The sequence below is a fragment of the Musa acuminata genome, chromosome BXJ1-7, assembly GCF_036884655.1.
Source record: "Musa acuminata AAA Group cultivar baxijiao chromosome BXJ1-7, Cavendish_Baxijiao_AAA, whole genome shotgun sequence".
Classification (NCBI taxonomy): Eukaryota; Viridiplantae; Streptophyta; class Magnoliopsida; order Zingiberales; family Musaceae; genus Musa; species Musa acuminata.
Genome location: NC_088333.1, coordinates 38,834,696 through 38,854,249, shown reverse-complemented (window position 1 = coordinate 38,854,249; position 19,554 = coordinate 38,834,696). Strand labels below are relative to the sequence as shown.

The following is a 19,554-nucleotide window of genomic DNA, read 5'->3' as shown; positions in this document are numbered from 1 at the left end:
TCTCTCTCTCTCTCTCTCTCTCTCTATATATATATATATATATATATATATATATATATATATATATAATACAAAAAAGGGCATATGAATGGTGTATATAATTAAAAGATGCATATGTTAATCCACAAGGAATTAATCAAAATTTAACTCATTTAATTAATATGATTAAAGATTAAATCCAAATCTTATATGGTTGTATTAGTTGAAGTTTCTAAGAGACTTAAGAATTCAATTATGACAGTGTTAAGTATAGATTACTTCATGTAATTAACTACTTTTAGTATTTTTCATCTTTATACTTTAAAAAGTTACATTAGGATTTGTATATTTACGAAGTGAAATATTAATATGTTAAAAAATCAAGAGAGGAATTTTGTTGGAGTAAAGGGGTTAAATATTTTATTTTCTAACTACATCCATATCAATGTAACTTTTAAAAATATAGAGATTAAAATACTAAAAATAACTAATTATAATATCTAATTAACCCGTTATAATATGATTTGATTTATCATAAGACAATCACATTAGTCCAAAATGCTTAACATGAATGTCGGATTTAATAACTAATCATGTAAATTTGGGTAAAAATAATTTGTGTCAAACTCCTGAATCCAAATCCAACTCATTATATAATCAGGTTAATCATGTCTATCAATTCATGATCCAACTGACTCATGTTGGGTCCATAATCTGAGAAACACAATGACTCTATTTTCATTGAGACTAACATAAGAGCTTGATGGAAGTGAATGAATGTGGATCTGGTTGTAGAAGCTCATTGGATCAAGCATGAAGTTGATCATCATGTAGAAAGGAGGGGATGAATGAAGAAGGAAAGAGATGCCGAGCATCACTGATCTCAGAAACTCACAAATGCAACTTAATCATCATGAATTATTAGAAGTTAATTTGGAGGTTGGAAGATGTCACATCATTCATATTATCTTATGTGTAAATGAACAAAGAACTAAGGAGTTATATGAGTTTTCTAGCCAAGCCTTCTTTTGAAGCAGTGGATTGCCATCATCTACTTGTCTCCTAGTCCAGCTCTCTCCCAAAGATGAACATCAAAGAATAAGAAGAAGAAGAAGAAGAATTAGGTTTGAGAAATCAATTATTTACAGTATTTCATGCATTCTTTGTAGTAGCTGCAGCCTCTAGCTGATGGTGAGTGAGATTGGAACTACATTTGATCACCTTACCAGTATGATAAGATAGCAATTTATTTCTATGATTAATTATCATGATTTTTACTGATCTACTAATTTCAATTCATAGGTCCACAAGAACAGTATAAATGGGTGGCAATCATCTCTTCTAAGCTGTAACTTGGAAATGTTTTACTCTGCAGTGTGATGGCCAAGAATCCAGAAGGCATAATTCTGGTCAAAGGATATTGTGCTCTGAACTTTTGTAATGCAAGTTGAGATGTCTCTTTCCTGAATTCATTATCTATACTATTAATAATACTTTTAGCTGACTGAAGAACATGTAATCATGAAAGAATTCAACAATTTGTCTGTGAAGGCCACATCACCTACATAATTAATCTCCATTCCTTTGTAACTTCTTTTTATTTTCAGGCATATACTATTTGCTAAGTTTGTCATACATATTGATACCAAAATATAACCTAATAAAATAGTGCTTTGATCAGAATCATGCTAGTGATGGCTTCCCAGAACCTAGCACAATTGTTTAGTAATATGTTTGAATCAAGAGTCTAGTCTTTGATGTTTTCAAGTGTGGGGTTGTTCATAATGTCAATGTTCTTAAGCTTTAAGAATTCCATGCAGTAGGTCAAAGAAAGCAGTATCCTACCAATACAAACCAATAGTCTCCACACATCCAAGTACACCACATGGATCAAGATATGAAGTGCATACATGTTTTGATCAGAAATTTGATGAGAAAGGTATGAAAATAAATCATTACAGGTGCAAAAACCATCTGAAAATAGAGAGAGAGAGAGAGAGAGAGAGAGAGAGAATGGCCCATGCAAGAGGATATCTAGTCAAGTTGCTGCTATAGCAGACAGTGAGCTCAGATATAACAATACTATCTGCTTTCCTTGAGTTCATAGATAATGGAAAACCACTTAAAAGATAGCTGTATGACATGTAAGTAGGTATTATTGCAAGGTTAATATGGTGTAGAAAAGTGACAGATTACACACACATGTATATAATATGTTTTAGATGATAAAGCTATCAAAATTTCAGTAATCATGCAGTCTATTTCTCTCTCTTACAGTGCAGTATAGGGATAAAAACAATGGAAGCAGATGATGAGAATCTCTCCATCTGCTTTAATATTTCATGTGAGCCTGTCTTATATGTGCACACTGAATAAAGAACTGCACTTCATACTCTCTTCACCAACACTCTCACTCTAACATTGACTAGTAAATCTAGCTAACTACAAAATGAAGGAAAATCCACATGCATAGATGACACAAATATTTGGAAGCTGTGTTTCTTCAGGAGTTCAAATCCCATATGATATATATGTAGACCAAATCTAGCAATTGAAATCAAACAGAAGTACATGACATTGAATGGCGGAGAAGAAAACAAGAGGAGTCATCAATCTGAAGTAACATCTAGGAATGGACTTTGAATCCACTCACCTTGGCAGATATCCCATCATCCAATCTGGTCTTCCTTCTCATTACCTTCGACTCCGACTTCTCTTGGATTCCAGCATCAGACCAGAAAGCTTCTGAGGTAGTAGTAAATGTAATGACTTCTCTCTGTGATTGCACATTGAGGAGCTCCTCCGAGAAACCATCTTGTAACATCACACACAAACCAACAAGAAGAGTGGAAGCTTCTCTTCTTCTTTGTCTAACAGCAATGGGTATTATAAATCCGGCAGAAGAGTAGAAAGCTTGTCTGTGAAGAATTAGAAGGGTGGCCGAACCCCGCCACCGCCCCATGCAAAGGCATCACCGGGAAGCTGGTAACTCCCCATGTTCCCAGTTAGGTTATAGAATGGGACGCCACTGGTGCCGCCGCTGCCCCCGCCCTCACCGCCGCCTCCGGTAATGCCCGAGGACTGCGAGACCGCCGGTTGCTGACCCTGCACCACAGCCTCCGCCTCCTCCTCGTCGCCTTCCAGTGGCAGCCGCTCGTAAACCGCATTGGTGAAGGACGCCACCATCAGCACCACCGGCCCCGTCGCCACCAGCGGCCCCGCTACGCTGCCTCCGATCACCTGTCCTTGTCCTCCGGAGAGGAACACGGACAGCCCCCCGGCGCCTGGCGGGGCCGGAGGAGGAAGGACGGTCCCCGTCAGCGAGATGATCTCGAACCGGCCTCTGAGCGTCGCCACCACGCTCCCGGGCGTCGACGCCCCGGGCTGGCGTAGGGCCACGTTGGTGACCGCGCCGGTGCCGCTGAGGACGGAGACGCCCCGCCCCCGCCGCCGAGCGTAGTCGGAGACGCATTCGAATACGTCGGCGCCGCTGGCTACCTCGAGCACGTGGGAGCGGAGGGCGTTGGGGCTGTCGCGGGTGACTATGATCGGGGGCTTCGGCTTGTTCTTGGAGCCGGGCGGGCGGCCGCGGGGGCGGCGGACGGGGCCCCCGGATGCGCTCGCCGGGGGGGAGTCAGACGGCTGGTCGCCGCCGCCGTGGTCGGGCGAGACCTTGGGGCTTTTCTCCGGGGATGGCTTGGAATCCTGCGGCGGGACGTGGGTCGACGGCGGCGGCGGGCAAAGGAGGTGGTGGAGGTAACGCGAAGAGCCTCCGCTACCGCCGCTTCCGCTGCCGGATTCCATCCCGGCCATAGTGGACACATCGACTCTCTCCCACCACTTGTTTGCCAGCTTCGCTTCTCCCCTCTTCACCTATTACCCTCTTCTCTTCAAATCTTCTACCGTCCAAAGACTTACCCCTCAAACCAAAGCCAAAGCTGAGATCTTTCCTCGTCTTCTTCGTTGTCGGAACAGATCGAAACCACTTGGAAGAAGACACAGAAACAAAAGCAATAGAAACCGAGATGAGGATTGTGTGTTCTACCACCTTTTACTCGGTGTAATCTCCGGTAACATCAAGAGTAGCCTTGTCTCCTGACAGCACCATCAAAAGCTGCAATCTGTTTTACCATACAGATCTGCTTTAAGGTTGGTGTTGGTCTACAAAAGCCAAGCAACCACTCGAGAATGCTTCTCCATGATGATGCCGTCAAGAATCCAAGAAGAGGACGAACGGTGGTCTCAGAGCTGAGCTGTGGATGGAGGGTGGGTTCTGAGAGGAGGAAAGAAAGGATGGATGCAATGGCTATTTGTTGAGAAGGAGAGAGAGACACTGAAGGATTGGACTATCTTGTGGAACTTATTGTATGCAAAGATGGAGGAAGTCATAGTTTAATGGCCATAAAAGAAGGGTATATTATATGGACTTGAGTGCCTTTATTTGCGTACAATGTAAGGTAATGGGTATTCTTTTACCATGTTATCATGTCATGCTAACACATAGATGGAAGGTTGGAAGGTGCTATCCATGGGTGGCAACGACAAGGTCATCTGTTTCCACTGACCTATAATGTTGGGAGGATTGCCGATTCCATCTGCTGTTCCATTTAAGGCTGCGAGATTAATGTGCAACGCATCAGTGAAAGAACTAGAAGGCGGCAAGCATGATCTTATCATGCAACAATATTCCTCACCATTACGCATCAAAGCTTGCATCTTCGAGGAAGGATTACATGCTCATCTGAAGTCTCTTCTGCTGGGGAAGACGACAGATAGGGCGCGCGCGCGCGCGCGAGAGAGAGAGGGTGTGAGATGAGATCAAGCACGTGTAGTCAAGTGGTCAAAGCAATGCCGCTATCGGCCGTGCAGCTGTCGGACACGTGTCGGTCGGGCATGGAAGCGGGTCAACAGCTTCGCTTTGCGGTGGCCATTACTGGAGGAGGAGGAGGAGGAGGACGTCCTGTTCTCGGTTCTCTCCTCCCTTCTCCAGCCTGTAGCCAATTCATTCACCACAGTGCTCATAAAGTAAATGATCTTGAAGATTTCCAAACACCAAACAACTCAAGATGCAATCTTTAATCTTCCATTTGAAATGCAGTGTTAGTCTAGTAGTCAGCTACTAACTCGAGCTTCAGAACAACTCAAGAAATTACGAATATTGATAGGAGTCTTGGATCGATTTAGTAAGATCTAAGTTAATCGTAGTCATAAAAGTGAGAAATGTGAAACAGAGAGAAGATTGACGAAGAAACCAACTCGGCTGGAATGAGTAGATGGATCGAACTCCTTCAATATGAAACAGAGAGAGCTGCTTTCTTACATGTTCATGTATTGAGAAAGCATAATGCAGACTCAGTTTATTATTAGATGTCCAAAGAATGCAACCATAATGTCATAATCTCTCACAGAGGGTTTGACGGAAATGATGTAATCATTGATGAGAAGAGTGTATCAATAAGGCCTCCTCATGGAATAATTACTCATATAAATGATTCCGGTCTTAGGTTTCCTCAATCACATAAAAGGATACAATATCACAGATGAAGAATAAATAAGAGAATGCTGCTTGCATTATCTGACCTCAGATGCTCAGCTGCATTAGATTTATGTGATGCATCATGGAACCAAAGTGTTTCATTCATGAGATGAATGGAGACTAATGGTTTTCAATTCAGATGTGTACTGAATGTATGCAGATAAATTGACAGATTCCTAGTCTTCTTACATAGCCTTGTAGGGGGGTACTAAATTAATGTGTCTGCAGAATCTAATACAACATGAGGGCCTTTCCGAAAGCCATTGATGCCAAAGCATACCTTCAGATCTTGGTAAGAGAAAGCATGGGGATCAGTTCTTTGTGGGTGCTTTCATGGAGTGTCATCAAATCATAATCTCCAACATGTCCCAGTAATATTGTAGCTTGTGTGACAGACTGTAACTCTGGGGTTGGAGGCCAACTAGAAGTCACCACCTGTTTGATGAAAAGCCCCAAAGATGACAGGTGTTGAGGACGGAGAGCCACCAAGATCGATGTCGTGATCGAGGCCGACATGGCTCGAGCATCCACGTACTCTGATCCCATGGGGCCGAAAGCACGGGGAGGGGGAGGGGGGCAGGTGATGCAGTGAGGAGCATAGAATAAGCAGCGCGGCGCTTTGTCTTGTCGGAAGCCGGCCATGTGCGTCCCATCGCCCGCCCGCTCTCGTCGTGCTCCTCGATCCAATCCATTGCATTCACCCACACAGCACAGCTCCTCTCCATCCCCGTATCGATAACTCCAACCGGCCTTGACTTTAAGCGAGGTCGATCGGTGATTTGTTTATGGGGATTGAAATGATGGCGTGCTCCTCGGTTGCCGGTCGCCATCCATGAGCTAATGTTGGGAGGGTTCTCTCAAAGTGCTCACTTTTGGTGGTGTAAGCATATGAACATAGGCAGATTGCATTGTTTAATTTGGTCGGCTGTAAATTATGATTAGGGCCACACATAAAAGGATTCGGACCCCACAAGATGCCAAACCCTTCAAAAAGTTTAGATTAAAAAAGATAAAAAAATAATAATCAAAATCCGTAATGGTCGAGATGCATAGTTACGCGACCGTTCAGAACTAGCAAAGTTATTCATCTCCACATGTCAAGAAAAAGAAAATATTTTACTACATCAGAGGTTCATTATGAGTTCATTTTCTTTCTATGCAGATCCTACATCAATGGATGCTAGGCAAAAATAATAAATTTTGAGGAACAGGAGAGATGAAACTTTAAATCTTTGAGTGTGATGAGAGAGGGGAAGAAGAGGGAGGGGTTGAGCTTGATGGGTATCCATGGGTGCTTCTTCTACCCTAGTAGAGGATCAAAAGTGATGGTTGGCAACTGTTGCATGGGAATCAGTTCTGTTTGATCTGAAATTGGGCAATAGGACAAAGTTCTTTAGGGGATCTCAACCTAATCACCATTTCACCAAGGATAAAAACATATGATCTGGATCAGATCTGATGGCTGAAGCTGCCAAATTAGTGGACTGTGGAAGAAGAGATGCAATGAGTGGTGGTCAGTGATTGTATTTGGTATGTGGTTTTGTGAACAATCTGCAGGATGTAAGAAAGGCAGTCTGGTCTAAGTTTCAATGGAAATTGAGTGAGAGTTGTATGAGAGATGTACAAACAATTTGTCTTGGCAGATATACTTATCGGCAGAAGATTCATCTATCCCTGCATGCATGACAAAAATGAGATCAAATTTGAGAAGCTTGACAAGCAGAAAGGCATGCATGAAGGGCAGAAAAAGCAAAAGGATTGCTCTTTATTTATCTATACAACAACATACACAGTCATGAATGTCTATGGAGGTATCAGTTCAACAGTTTATGGCACTTCCAACAAAAAAAAGTTTTTAGTTTTAAGCTAAGCAAGAAGTTGCCTGAAATAAGATTCATTGATGTCAAAGTGCAGAAGATTCTGTGACTAGATATCGGTGTTTTCGGATGAATCAGTTCCCAGAGCTCTTGGTTTCCTTTCTCTTCCCATATATCAAACCAGTTTCCTGAGCGCGCAGGAGGAACGACCATTATTCACATATCAAACCAGTCTTCTGGCGCTAATATATACGAAAAAGGTCCCCATAAATAACACATCCTCATTTCTAAAGACAAAACAGACTACCTGAGGATCAGGAATGGGTTTTCGTTTCTCGACATAGCGGTAAGGATCTGACGCTGCAGCTGCAGCAGCTCTCTCCTAAAGCACAAGAAGACTCGAATGCATGAACAATAAAACTATAAAATCCTTCTCCAAGAACTACCAAATATAGGAAATCATTTAGGCTGATAGAATTATAACCACATCACATACTTGTAATTTATAAATGTTTTAGATAGAACACCAATGGTTATAAAAGGCTATGATGCCGGAACAAAGTAAATAAAAGCTCATGTAAATAAAACTTCAGGATGGATGATAGGAAAGCAAAAGGCATTTTGAGGCAAAGAAATACTAACAGAAGGGCATATGGATCAGATATGTGCATGGTGTTACATGTCATTTTGACATATAAGGCAACTATTATTCCGGAAAGGCAATTCTGATTTTTGACATGGTTACATGTCAGTAGGTTAGCTGTTTTCCACTCTAAATGCAAATAGATACAGTGACGGGGACATGCCTATCATGCGAGCTGTTTTTCACTCTAAAGATGTAAGAGCATAAAAGGATTAGCATCAATCTTTTCATTAGAGCTAGCAATTTAGCATATTCTGCAGCTATATGACATGGAAACAATTTTTGTAACAATAAGTTACTGGTTTTACATGTCAAACCCCAGGCCCCATATTGATAGAAGTCTCGTGCATTGGGCTGCTCTATTTGTATTTTTCTCTCTGAAGCCTCAAAGTATAAAGTTAATTTTGCTAAGAGTCAGGATTCCCAATGACTTGGCAACATATGACCAACCTGGGCAGGGTCATTGGTGATGCAAGGATCCTGAGTTATACATAATAATCAATGACCACATCAACATTGTAGCTTGGAAGTCGAACCCAACATGTTACCGAATCAGACAATTTATGATAGACTAGCAACCAATGACTGAAGACAACAAGTTACCTAAGAGTCTATTTAGTGTCTAGAGTCTATGCAGTATTGCTTAGACAATTTGTTCGCTATTAGGAATCATATTTTCAGGGTTATAAAAGTAGATTAGGTTCCTGTTTGACTAGTTGCCTGGTAGCTACCCAGCCATTTCATAGTGGTCATCCTCATTTCATCACATTGACCTACTTTAAGGACCGATTCTGCTTCAGAACCACAACATATTTAATTTATTGAAGCTATTCCCTCAACATTGCAATGTCAACATCAACAAAGCGATTGGCTTTGCTAGGATGAAGTTTATATTATTTATTTGTCTAAAAGACTATTGCCTGAATTCTCAATTATACTAGAGTCATGCTAGGTGTAAATCTTAAGTTCAAACCTAATAACATTTGTGATGGAGAAATTCGATGATGAAGTACCATAATAGAGACTGCTTGTTGATGACTTTATTACATCATAATAATCAATAACAAAGTAGAAACTTACTCAAAATTAAAGATAATTTGGAAACTAAGATATTACTAATTATTGTGGACTATATGGTGAGAAACATCTGAAATGTTGTGCAACCATTGATAATCACTTCAAATGGGAGGAAAATTTCACTAGACAAGAAATTAACTGTGCTTTTATGGATGGCAGTGTTGGACAATTAAGAATTGATATATGCAGAAAAAAAAAACAAATAGTGTAGGAGAGATGAGGACATTGAGATGGAGATCTAAAATAACAAAAAAAGACAGTAAAAATTGACAAATATTAGCAACAGTATCGACTGGGCAAAATGAGGAAATATCATCTAACATATTTGGTTACGTCCATAAGCCAAGGTAAGCCAATGTTGATTATATTTGCTGATACTTGGCCGAAGACCAAAGAAACATGGTTGTGGCAATATTAAAAAGGGATGTCATATACTCAACCGCAGAAGACTGTATATGTAATCAACCCAAAATTGTCAAACTACAGCTTGCTGTTTATTTCCTGAGCAACAAGGTTAAATCATGGTTTAACCATTTCCTCGATCATATATGTGATTGGACAAGAGATGTCTAAATTATACTAATGGCTGGTTGCTTAACGTTTTGATAACTATGACCTATTTGATTGGAATAGGTGATGCAGATTTAAGAACACAACACTGTTAGATGCAAGTTATCGTGCCGAATAAGTAGTAACTCAATGGCTTCTAAGCTGCATAGGAAGAATTAACAACATATGCTGCTATACTCTCACTGGAGAAACAATCTTAGATCAGTCATAAAGAAGTTATCGGTGACAGCACTATTGGTATCTATCACACCAACTAAGAAAATGCCTGTTCCTCGGAGTTTCAATGGAAAGAGGCACAAAAATGCATGATTATATCCATCTCTGCTTGCTGATTGCTAATTGGGGCTACAATACGATCGCATCTAAAGAAGAAGGATAAGGAAAAGATTTTGGTGTGTTCTAATAAGGCATTTGAAACCTAGAATGCATGCTTCCTCTCGAATTACTAACTTTTCCGTCTCAATCGTTGGAGAACACCAAAATCCCAGATACGAAACAGAGATAAACGAATTAAGATGGGAATTACCTCCTGCTCCCTCTTGAGATCTTGAGCCGGCTTGACCCACAGGAAGTACGCCAAGGTGCCCGCCACGACCCACGAGGCGAGGTTGGCTCCCCCTCGGAGGCCTCCTGTTGCGTTCCCTACGAACGTCCTCAGGTTCCCTAAGCTTCTTCTCCAGCTCGCCATCCCCTCCTCCTCCTCCCCCCAAAACACCCAAGCGATCCCGGCGATCGTTTCCCAGGGTTCAAAATGGGTTCTTGATCTCCAGCCTGCGGTCGGCGATTTTGATCTTGAGGGCTGCTAAATGAGGGCTTGACCGAATCATCGCCCTGGAACATGTCAGGGGTGATGTCGCCTCCCACGAGTTATGGTTTCCGACAGGCCACGTCGCCCCTGATGTTTCTCAGGAGTGATTCAGTAAGGTTGCTAAATGACTATACCGCCCCTGAAAATTTTAGGTAGTCCCTCAAAATCCCATTTTCTTTTTAAAAAAAATCATATAACTAAATTTTTCTTGAATAATTTATTTTCCTAAAATTATTTTTTGACCATATTTTTTATATATTTTTCCCATCCATCTCGAACAATGCAAACATAATATTTGTATTTATGGAAGACAAGTAGTAACAGAACGATTTTAGACATCGAAATGATAGAAATTGGATTTGGATTAATTAGTTTAATCAGTAATGATAAAATGACTAAAGACACTTAAGTAAGTCAACACCATGATCTTTAGGGTTTCCACAGCCATCCAACCCAACATTCAGCAACTAAAAAGGAAAGAATCACCTGAATTGATAGAATCTTGAATAATATGGTAAACACACCAAAAGAAGGAAGAACATGAATAATAGAACCTTCATGAATAATAGAACCTTGAATAAGAACATGGTAAACACACCACAAGCCTGAAGAGGTCATATTACAAGAAGTAGGAGAAAAACCCACAAGGAAACCAAAGAGATAAACATCCAATGCAGCTTCTTCTCATGAGGTACCTCAGATCGTTTGTTCGACATCAGGGAAGCCATTTGAGGTACTTTTTGAGTTTTATTTAGGAGGCAGACTTAGATAAATCTTTGGTGGATCTGTTGTATTTCATGTGACTCTTCACGAGCTGTCCAGCTGCAAGAGCCGAGAGGAGGGAGAGCTCCCCGGCTAGAACAGCGCCTGCCACGACGGACGCCAGGCGTCTCGCGTTTGCCCCAGGAGTGTCCAAGCTTGCACCCTTCACACCAAGTAGGTCCAAGCAGGCAGACTGGGAGGCCAGCTGAGTCCCACCACCAACTGTGCCAACCTGTATGACAAAGAAAGCAATGTCAGCTTCTTTTGTACATGATGCACAAACTTATCCCTTGAAATAGGTCATTTGTCATTCAGCACAACAGCAAAGATGAAAAGGATGATTGTGTCAAGGAGTCGTGAGGCGGACACCACAGCACTCTAGCTGTTACTGTAATAATAGTAGTTGTAATAGTAATCTGCCAAGTGGACTTGTGGTGTTAATGTAATCAGGGATGGACCTATCTCCTCATTGCAATGGTACATGAATTATACAAACGAAGAAATGATTCCAACCAGTCTGTGGAATGCAAGTAGCTGTCAGAAAGATAGAATGGTCTATCAAACGTACTAATGGTGTTAAAGAGAAAATAAAATAATCTCCCCACAGCTGCACTTTAATTTGTATTTGTACTGTTAAAGATGAATTATTTGGCTTGGACAATTTTTGTTCAAGTCAGAGACAAAAATCAAACAGATAGACAACAACATCCATTAACAACATAGCAAGATTCCAAATTTCTGGTAATCGAGCTACTTGATTACCACCTCATAGTAAACAACAAGACCAAGTAATTCAGTATGGTGTCAAAAAAGAAAAGGGTCTCCAAAAAAAAGTTATGATGGAGAAGATGGTACAAAACAGGAAATGTGATGCATGAAATTCATGTGTGCTACCAAACCAAGATAAAAGGAGCGAAAAGGGCAACCGGGAATGCATATGTTAGGATTGACATATGTAACTTGGGTGATGATGTCAGCATTCATGACAGACAAAAAGTTGGCATTATTATACGAATTCAGAGATACGAGAAAGTAGAAAAATTAGCACGATGCATGGTCTATAAGTAAATAGCAACAGATAGAGAAGATAGATCTAGTAAATCAACCACCTAGATTGATATACAAGTATTACCTCAATGGATGGCATGGTCACAGAGACGTGAAGATCCTTTCCATCATTGACAGCTTCCATCATGGTGATACAATGAGAACTCTCCACATTCTGAGCTGGATCTTGGCCGGTGGCTATGTAGATGGCAGACACTATGTTGCTGGCATGAGCATTGAACCCTCCAAGAGATCCAGCAACCGCAGAGCCAGCAAGGTTCTTGATCATGTTGAGTTCCACAAGTGCAGGTATATTGGTCTTCAAAACTTTCTTTACCACCGCTTCCTTGATGACTGCCTCACAAACCACTGATTTGCCCCGTCCTTCAATCCAATTGACAGCAGCCGGCTTCTTGTCGGAGCAGAAATTACCTGACCAGTGGCAAGAGAAGTGTAATGAAACACAAAGTCACAAGCATACAAATTTGACATCTTACCCTAATGTTACACATGATATAACGATGGTGTCAACTGATTGCACAATAATATTCACGTGATCTCAGTACGTCACAGAAAATCTACCATTGAAAGGTTGATCTCTAGTAGATTACCATGAAAAAATCATGTGAGAAATAATCTCTGAATTAACTACTGGCAAGTCAACAACTAAGCTTCAAAACATGAAACATGCACAGAATCTACGACGATGATGACAGTAGATGGTCAATCCTGCATGTCACATATGGCTCAGCCATTACAGCAACTACTGAGTGGTTTTCCTTGATCAAGAAAGGAATGGACATCAGTTGACAAGCATGATGGAACCGCACATTTCACCACAGAAAAATGGCCAAAAGAAAAGGAACATATAGCTGTGAAAAAAGAATACTAATGGTCAAAACCTGGAAAAAACAAAACAGATTAACTGTTTACAAGAAATTATCGTGGTTCGTATCCTGAAATAAGAACATTGTTGGGGTCTTCGTTCATTGATACTTCAATGAGAAAACATATCGAGCAAGCAAGTTTAGTTGATCTCAGGCAGAACAAAGAATCTAACCTGAGATACTGATTATGTCCATATCGTCGAAGTCCTTCTCAAGGTAGTCCAAGACATTCTGTACACCTTTGGAAACCATGTTCATCCCCATCGCATCTCCCGTGCTGCAACTGAATCTCATGTAGAGGTTTCTCCCAGCGAGTGCACAATGGATTCCCTGTAGCCGGGCAAATCTGCTGGACCTGTGGAAAATTTTGCAATTCAACTAGATATAATTTCCATATACTACAAAAGATACAAATAAGTCAAACACAATACCGTAACGGAATTAATGATTGTTGCCTGGATAACAAAGCAGGAAAAGGAAATGGTTGGTCCATTCACAACTTTGACCAGAGTAGGAAAACAACAAACTGTTTGCCTTGAGATGCACTCATCGATGACAAGAATTGTACACAAAAAATAAAATCACAACACAAAGAGATTCGACATTACAAGCGCAAGAGATCAACAAACACAAAAATTGTTAGAAAAAAAGTCACATTTTTTTTTTAGAGAACAAGATATATCCACAACAAGCTCGTCGCCAGAGTTCCAAATATACACAATCAGCCAGCCGAAATCAACAATTTCAATGCCAATGAAAACATAATTGTAAAGCAAGATATAAACTTTAATCAAAGCAATTCATGGGCAATTCAAATAAGCTAGATTCTGATGCAGAAGAGTTCTCTAAAAGCCCTTATCACCATCTTGGCCTATTTAAATAGGAACACAATGCAACTAAGAAGAAAATACCTGTTGAACACCAAGGCGATGGTCTCGAAATTGTTCGGCTCCTCCAGGAAGGCCTTGAGGTCAGCAGCCCTCCTGGCCGACGGAAACCTCACAGCCGGCGCCCTCGTCATGCCATCCCTCAGCACCACGCTCGTGGCCCCTCCAGATTCAGCGATAGCCTTGCAACCCCTGTTGGTGCTAGCCACAAGACATCCCTCCGTGGTCGCCATCGGCACGTAGTGTTGACTTCCGTCGAGCAGCAGCGGCCCAGCGATCCCAACCGGCAGTTGAACGTAGCCCACAGGGAGCTCGCAGCATTGACCCAAGATCGACGCGTAGTCGAACCCGTCCAGCGGCAACCCCTCAAAGGCCCTTCCGGTGATCCTCTTCAGGGCCTCCCGCCGGATACCGGCGGCTCTCCTGCAATCCCCGAGCCTCGATTCTAAGGCATATGATGGGGTCTTCCCCGCGACCACGGAGGAGATGATCTCCTCGTCATCGGCGGTGATATTCGGATTCTTCTGGGAGGCGGGCGCGGCGGCGTCGGTGCAGAGGAGTGGGCAAATGGCGGCGGGAGAGGGCGAGGAAACGGGAGCGGCGGGGGCGGCGCCGGAGAGAAGGAAGTCGTCCTCCTCATCGTGGGAGGAGACGACGGACTGGACGAAGGCGATGCCGAAGAAACTAAGGAGGTAGATGAGGGAGGCGATGAGGCCGACGATGGCGAAGATCTCGGAGAGGCCGAGGAGGTGAAGCGGAATGGACGAGCGGACCTTCTCGCGCCACCGCCGCATGAGGAAGACGAGGGAGCCAACGAAGAAGGCGGAAAAGAGGAGGTTGGTGTGCCGGATCGGGAGAGGTAAGGCGTCAGACGCCTGGACCCGAGCGGCCGGTGCCGTGGATGGGCGACGGGCTAATCCGCCGTGGGAGGGTGAGGCGGCGGGGGCTCGCGGTTGGAACCGCCGGCGGACCTCCATGCTCACCGGCGGCGGGGACGCAGCGGAAACCGGGGAGGAGCCCTGCACCGAAGCGAAGGGGGAACGGTGGGCCTCTTAAAAGCTGGAGGTCGCGTTACGATCACCGCATGTGAGATTTTGGCGAAGCCTATATTCCATTCTTAGGTGTATTCTATATTATTTATTTATTTATTTTTATCGTATTAATTTTTTTTCTTTGTTATTTTTATGAGAGACTTTTTACTATTAATAATTCCTTTTGTATTAATTTGAAAATTATTTTATATCCTCCCTTATTTCCTAATGCAATTATCAAAATAAATTTCTATTAATTATTAAAGTAGTTTACATATTCACAATTCTAAAAAACCCATAAAAAATTACTCTTAGTGAGCCAAAAAATAAAAAATAAAAAAAATACAGGTTTTCATTCACAATTAGGAAGAGTATTGATGGTTGAAATCATAAGGCTTTTTAAGGACATTTTTTCCAGTGGTTTATTATGTTTGACTTTTGCTCAATTTTAGGGTTCTTATTTTTATAGAAAAGCTAATTGGAGACGACTCTTCCTTTGCCGTTCAAAATAAAAATCAAATTGTTCTCATGAAAAATAATTATTAATTTTGTTCTTTGAGAAAATATTTTCTAATAAAGTAATATTGGAGATACCAATTTGCTTGACTGACTATTATAATAAGGGAGAAGATGGATTTTTAGCTTATATCCATCCCCAAACAAAATTCCATAGTTATTCCAGAGTTGGAAACATGACTATGATTTATTTAACATTCCAACTCTTAAATCTAATAAAAATATTTATATAATTATTGTTATATAATAATATTTAACTTATGCTTTAAGAATATATTTGTATTTTTAATATATAATTAGAGAAAGAGGTCTGAGTGACAATCATGAAAATTTTAAGTACTTGATAAAATTTATATCTATCTTAAATAATAGATAAAATAATAATAATAATAATAATAATAAATTATTATTAAAAATATTAAATATTTTGTAACAAAATTATTCTTATAATATTTTCAAATATTTATTCAAAAGTGAATCCATATTTTATGTTTAAATAATATAGTCATAAATAGAGCATAATAATTAAAAATATATAATTATATAAATAACTAAATAAAATTTTATTTTATAAAAATATAAATCATATTGGTTTCCCACCTAACCATTTTAGTGATATTATAATTTTAATCATAAAATATTATTAAAATTAAAAAAATTATATTAACATCTAACAAATGTTGAAATTCTAAATTATAGCATCAACATTTAAGCATTTCTAATATAACATATATATTAAAATATAATTTTAAAAAATTATCAAATATCTATTTATATTTAAATTGTGTATTAGGTCCTCAATAGATATTTCAAATATTTATATTTCTAAGCGCATCCTCAATAGAACCAAATCGATCTAATTTAATTATTAGATAGGATATGTTAAAAAAATTAGAATGCCAATTGACCCGATTGATTTTTGGATAATTATATGCATGAATCTGATTTTGTATTATAACAAAAGATTACCTAAGTATCTTTAACTTTAACCTTTTTATTATTTATTTAAAATGGGATTTACATCAATCATGAAATTAGGGTTGACGTTAGAGAAAAATTAAGAGTATTTATAATATTGGCTGATATTATTATTATTTTAATCATTTTTATACATATTTTTTATTTTTATAATATATATTATATTATATTACATGCAATTTGAGTAGTTGATGTATGGGTTCACCAATAACTATTTATGAAAATTAGATAGAGAACGTCAAATCAAATAAATAGTTATGCAATAGTTATTTTTAATATGACCATAAGGAAAAAGATATTCCCAATCCCATCTTCTATCTAATCAACCTTTATAAGAAATAAAGAAGACTATCATTTCATATGATCAATACCATATTGTTGTTGTGTGTGAAAATATATAGACTTCGAATAATCAATCGTATGTGCATTAACATAATTTAATAAACACAGAGTGAAAAAATAAAAATCAAAGTAAATTTTCAAGGAAAATCTTTAATTGGAAAAGAAGATTTCATTTTAAGTGTTATCTCTTCTTTTCGGTGATAATGGACTGACTTTTTTTTTTCACTGGATTTATGTAAGAAAAGAAAGAGTATAAAAAAATAAAAATATGAAATTTGGAGGTTCATTACTAAAAAAAAGGATAAAAACGAAGAGAATATTAGCTGTTAAGAAAGTCCAATTAGAATATTATTATGGATGCTTATCAAACCCCCCCCTTTTTTTTTTGGACTTATGCATTGCACAATATATTCTAATTCTTCATGTTGAGCATGTGAAACAAATGACTCTAGGCTTTTTTTTTTTTTTTTCTTTTAAAGAAAAGTAAGTGACGAAAGTAAGATTCGAGATAAGATGTCATGATAAATGATTAAAATCTTTATCAATTAGACTAGCTGATATATTCATAATCGATTTAGCTCCCTATGATTCTTTGAAAACTTTAGTTATCATAATCGATTTTACTAATTAAATATATCTTTTGGAATTATTGTTTTTAGGCTTAATTTTTTTTATTACTCAGTTCACTAATAATCAGAATCAATTCATTGATCGAACCGATGTAAATTTAAAAAAAAAGTAAAAAGGTATAATTATATATAAAAAAAATATAAAGTTATTATTATTTTTAATCATATTTTATTTTAGATTTTAGATTTTTATAATATATATAATAAATTATTTAAGATATTAAAAAAAATATTTTTAATTAACCATGCAATTTGACTAGTTGACCTATCGGTTGGATCAATAACTCAAAAGGCTCGTTCGATTCTGATACCAAAATCAAAATAAAATCGTGCTTGTAATGCATAATAATAGGTAGCGAAAGGTCAAATCAAATAATTACGTGATAGAATCGGATTGTGTTTAAAAATATATTTATATTTTACCGTGCAGTTAAAAAAACAAAACAAAATTCATTCCCAAACCCACCCTCTATCTAACCAACCTTTATAAGAAATAAAGAAGACCATCATTTCATATGATCAATAGCATGATGTTGTTGTGTTTAAAACAAATTGGAATCATCATCAAATGTGCATCAACATAGTTTAATAAACATAGAGCGAAAATAAAGAAACTTTTCAAAGGTAATAAATAATTGGAAAAGAAGATGTCACTTAGTGTTATCTCTCCTTTTGGTCTCTTGATTATTTAAGTAAGAAAAGAAAGAGTACAGGAAAAAAAAAAAAATATATTAGAATATTATTATGAACCGTAGGTTGTGAAGGATGCCATTTCTTGACTTATGCAAAGATGATGGTTGCTTTGGACAGACACTATACTCTATTTCCACGTGTTTTGATGCATGTGAAACGAATGACTCGAGAATTATTTTGAAATCGACACCTTTTGTAAAATTATTTATTTTTGATTATTTCTTGCTATAGTGTTCAGAATCGATTTTATTAATTATATTTATCTTTTGAAACTATTATTATTATTATTATTATTATTATTATTATTACTATTATTATTATTAAGCTTATTTTTTTATAAAAAATTATTAAGTTCACTAATTATCAGAATCAGATTAGTTATCAAAACATTGATTGAATCGATGAATCAATTGGGTGGATAGTAAATTTAAAAAGATTAAAAAAAAGTATAATATATATATATAAAGTATAAAAACATAGAATCCGCACAACGCGTAGAAAAGGGTCATGCAAAGAGAGGGGAGAAAGCGACTTTTACGTGCATGGAAATGCAGCGAATGAGCGCTGAACGTCATCACCTGCAGATCCAAACACCGGAAGGTAAGGTAATCTTAGACAGCGAAACTGAAGCTCACAGGTCACCGAGGTGGCGATGGGGACGGAGATGTGGCAAACGATGTCCACAGGTTTCGCTCACCGTGGCGTCGGATGAGACTTGCAATGTCATCCGTGCTCGGAGTAGGGTAGGGTGGGGTAGGGTAGGGTGCACCATCCTTCCCTTAATGAGCCAAACCAAATACTATTAGCAATCGCGGCCTGTTGTCAAAGAGGAGGTGACGTGGGAAACCATATCAATTCATCCCAATCCAAGGCTGACATGTTGGGTAAGGTAGCTTCTTTGGGATATCGGTAGCAAACTCGATGAGAGTTCTTGGGTAGCAAACTCCAAGGCTTTGTCGACGCATGACTTCGACGTGTGAATAAAATCTGAATGCAAGATAAGAAAGATCCAAGTCAAATGAAAAATGGATACTACATAAATAATTTTAATTCAATACTAGGAAAGAGGGAGTAGATTACCATCGGAACAGCTGAATCAGGTCGGTGGCTATGAATCCGAGAAGCTAAGCTTTCCCAATGTATGATATGCTTTCAACACGTTGACTCGATGAGCATCTTCCTCATGAACTGCAGCACATCAGCTTGGCGAATACTATCGCAGCTCGAATCCAACGGAAGGCAGGATGCTTGTTACCTCTACATAAACCGTATCCAAACACATTTTGGTGATGGCATCAGTAAGAAAAAGAAACCTTTCCGGCTGGATTCAGTATCGGACAGATAGCCTTCTC

General features: G+C 39.0%; 2 protein-coding genes across 2 annotated transcripts; both read right to left on the bottom strand.

The window, feature by feature from the left end:
• Window positions 1–2,453: 2,453 nt before the first annotated feature.
• On the bottom strand, window positions 2,454–4,328 carry LOC103992391 (AT-hook motif nuclear-localized protein 25). The gene has a single exon (XM_009412069.3). The coding sequence runs from the start codon at window positions 3,790–3,792 to the stop codon at window positions 2,908–2,910; it is 885 nt and encodes a 294-aa protein (XP_009410344.2). The 5' UTR covers window positions 3,793–4,328; the 3' UTR covers window positions 2,454–2,907.
• Window positions 4,329–10,971: 6,643 nt separating this feature from the next.
• On the bottom strand, window positions 10,972–15,053 carry LOC135679270 (3-hydroxy-3-methylglutaryl-coenzyme A reductase 3-like). Its single transcript, XM_065192808.1, has 4 exons — window positions 14,038–15,053; window positions 13,300–13,481; window positions 12,325–12,671; window positions 10,972–11,424 (listed from the first exon to the last, which is right to left on the bottom strand). The coding sequence occupies exons 1-4, from the start codon at window positions 14,988–14,990 to the stop codon at window positions 11,182–11,184; spliced, it is 1,725 nt and encodes a 574-aa protein (XP_065048880.1). The 5' UTR covers window positions 14,991–15,053; the 3' UTR covers window positions 10,972–11,181.
• Between the last annotated feature and the right edge of the window lie 4,501 nt (window positions 15,054–19,554).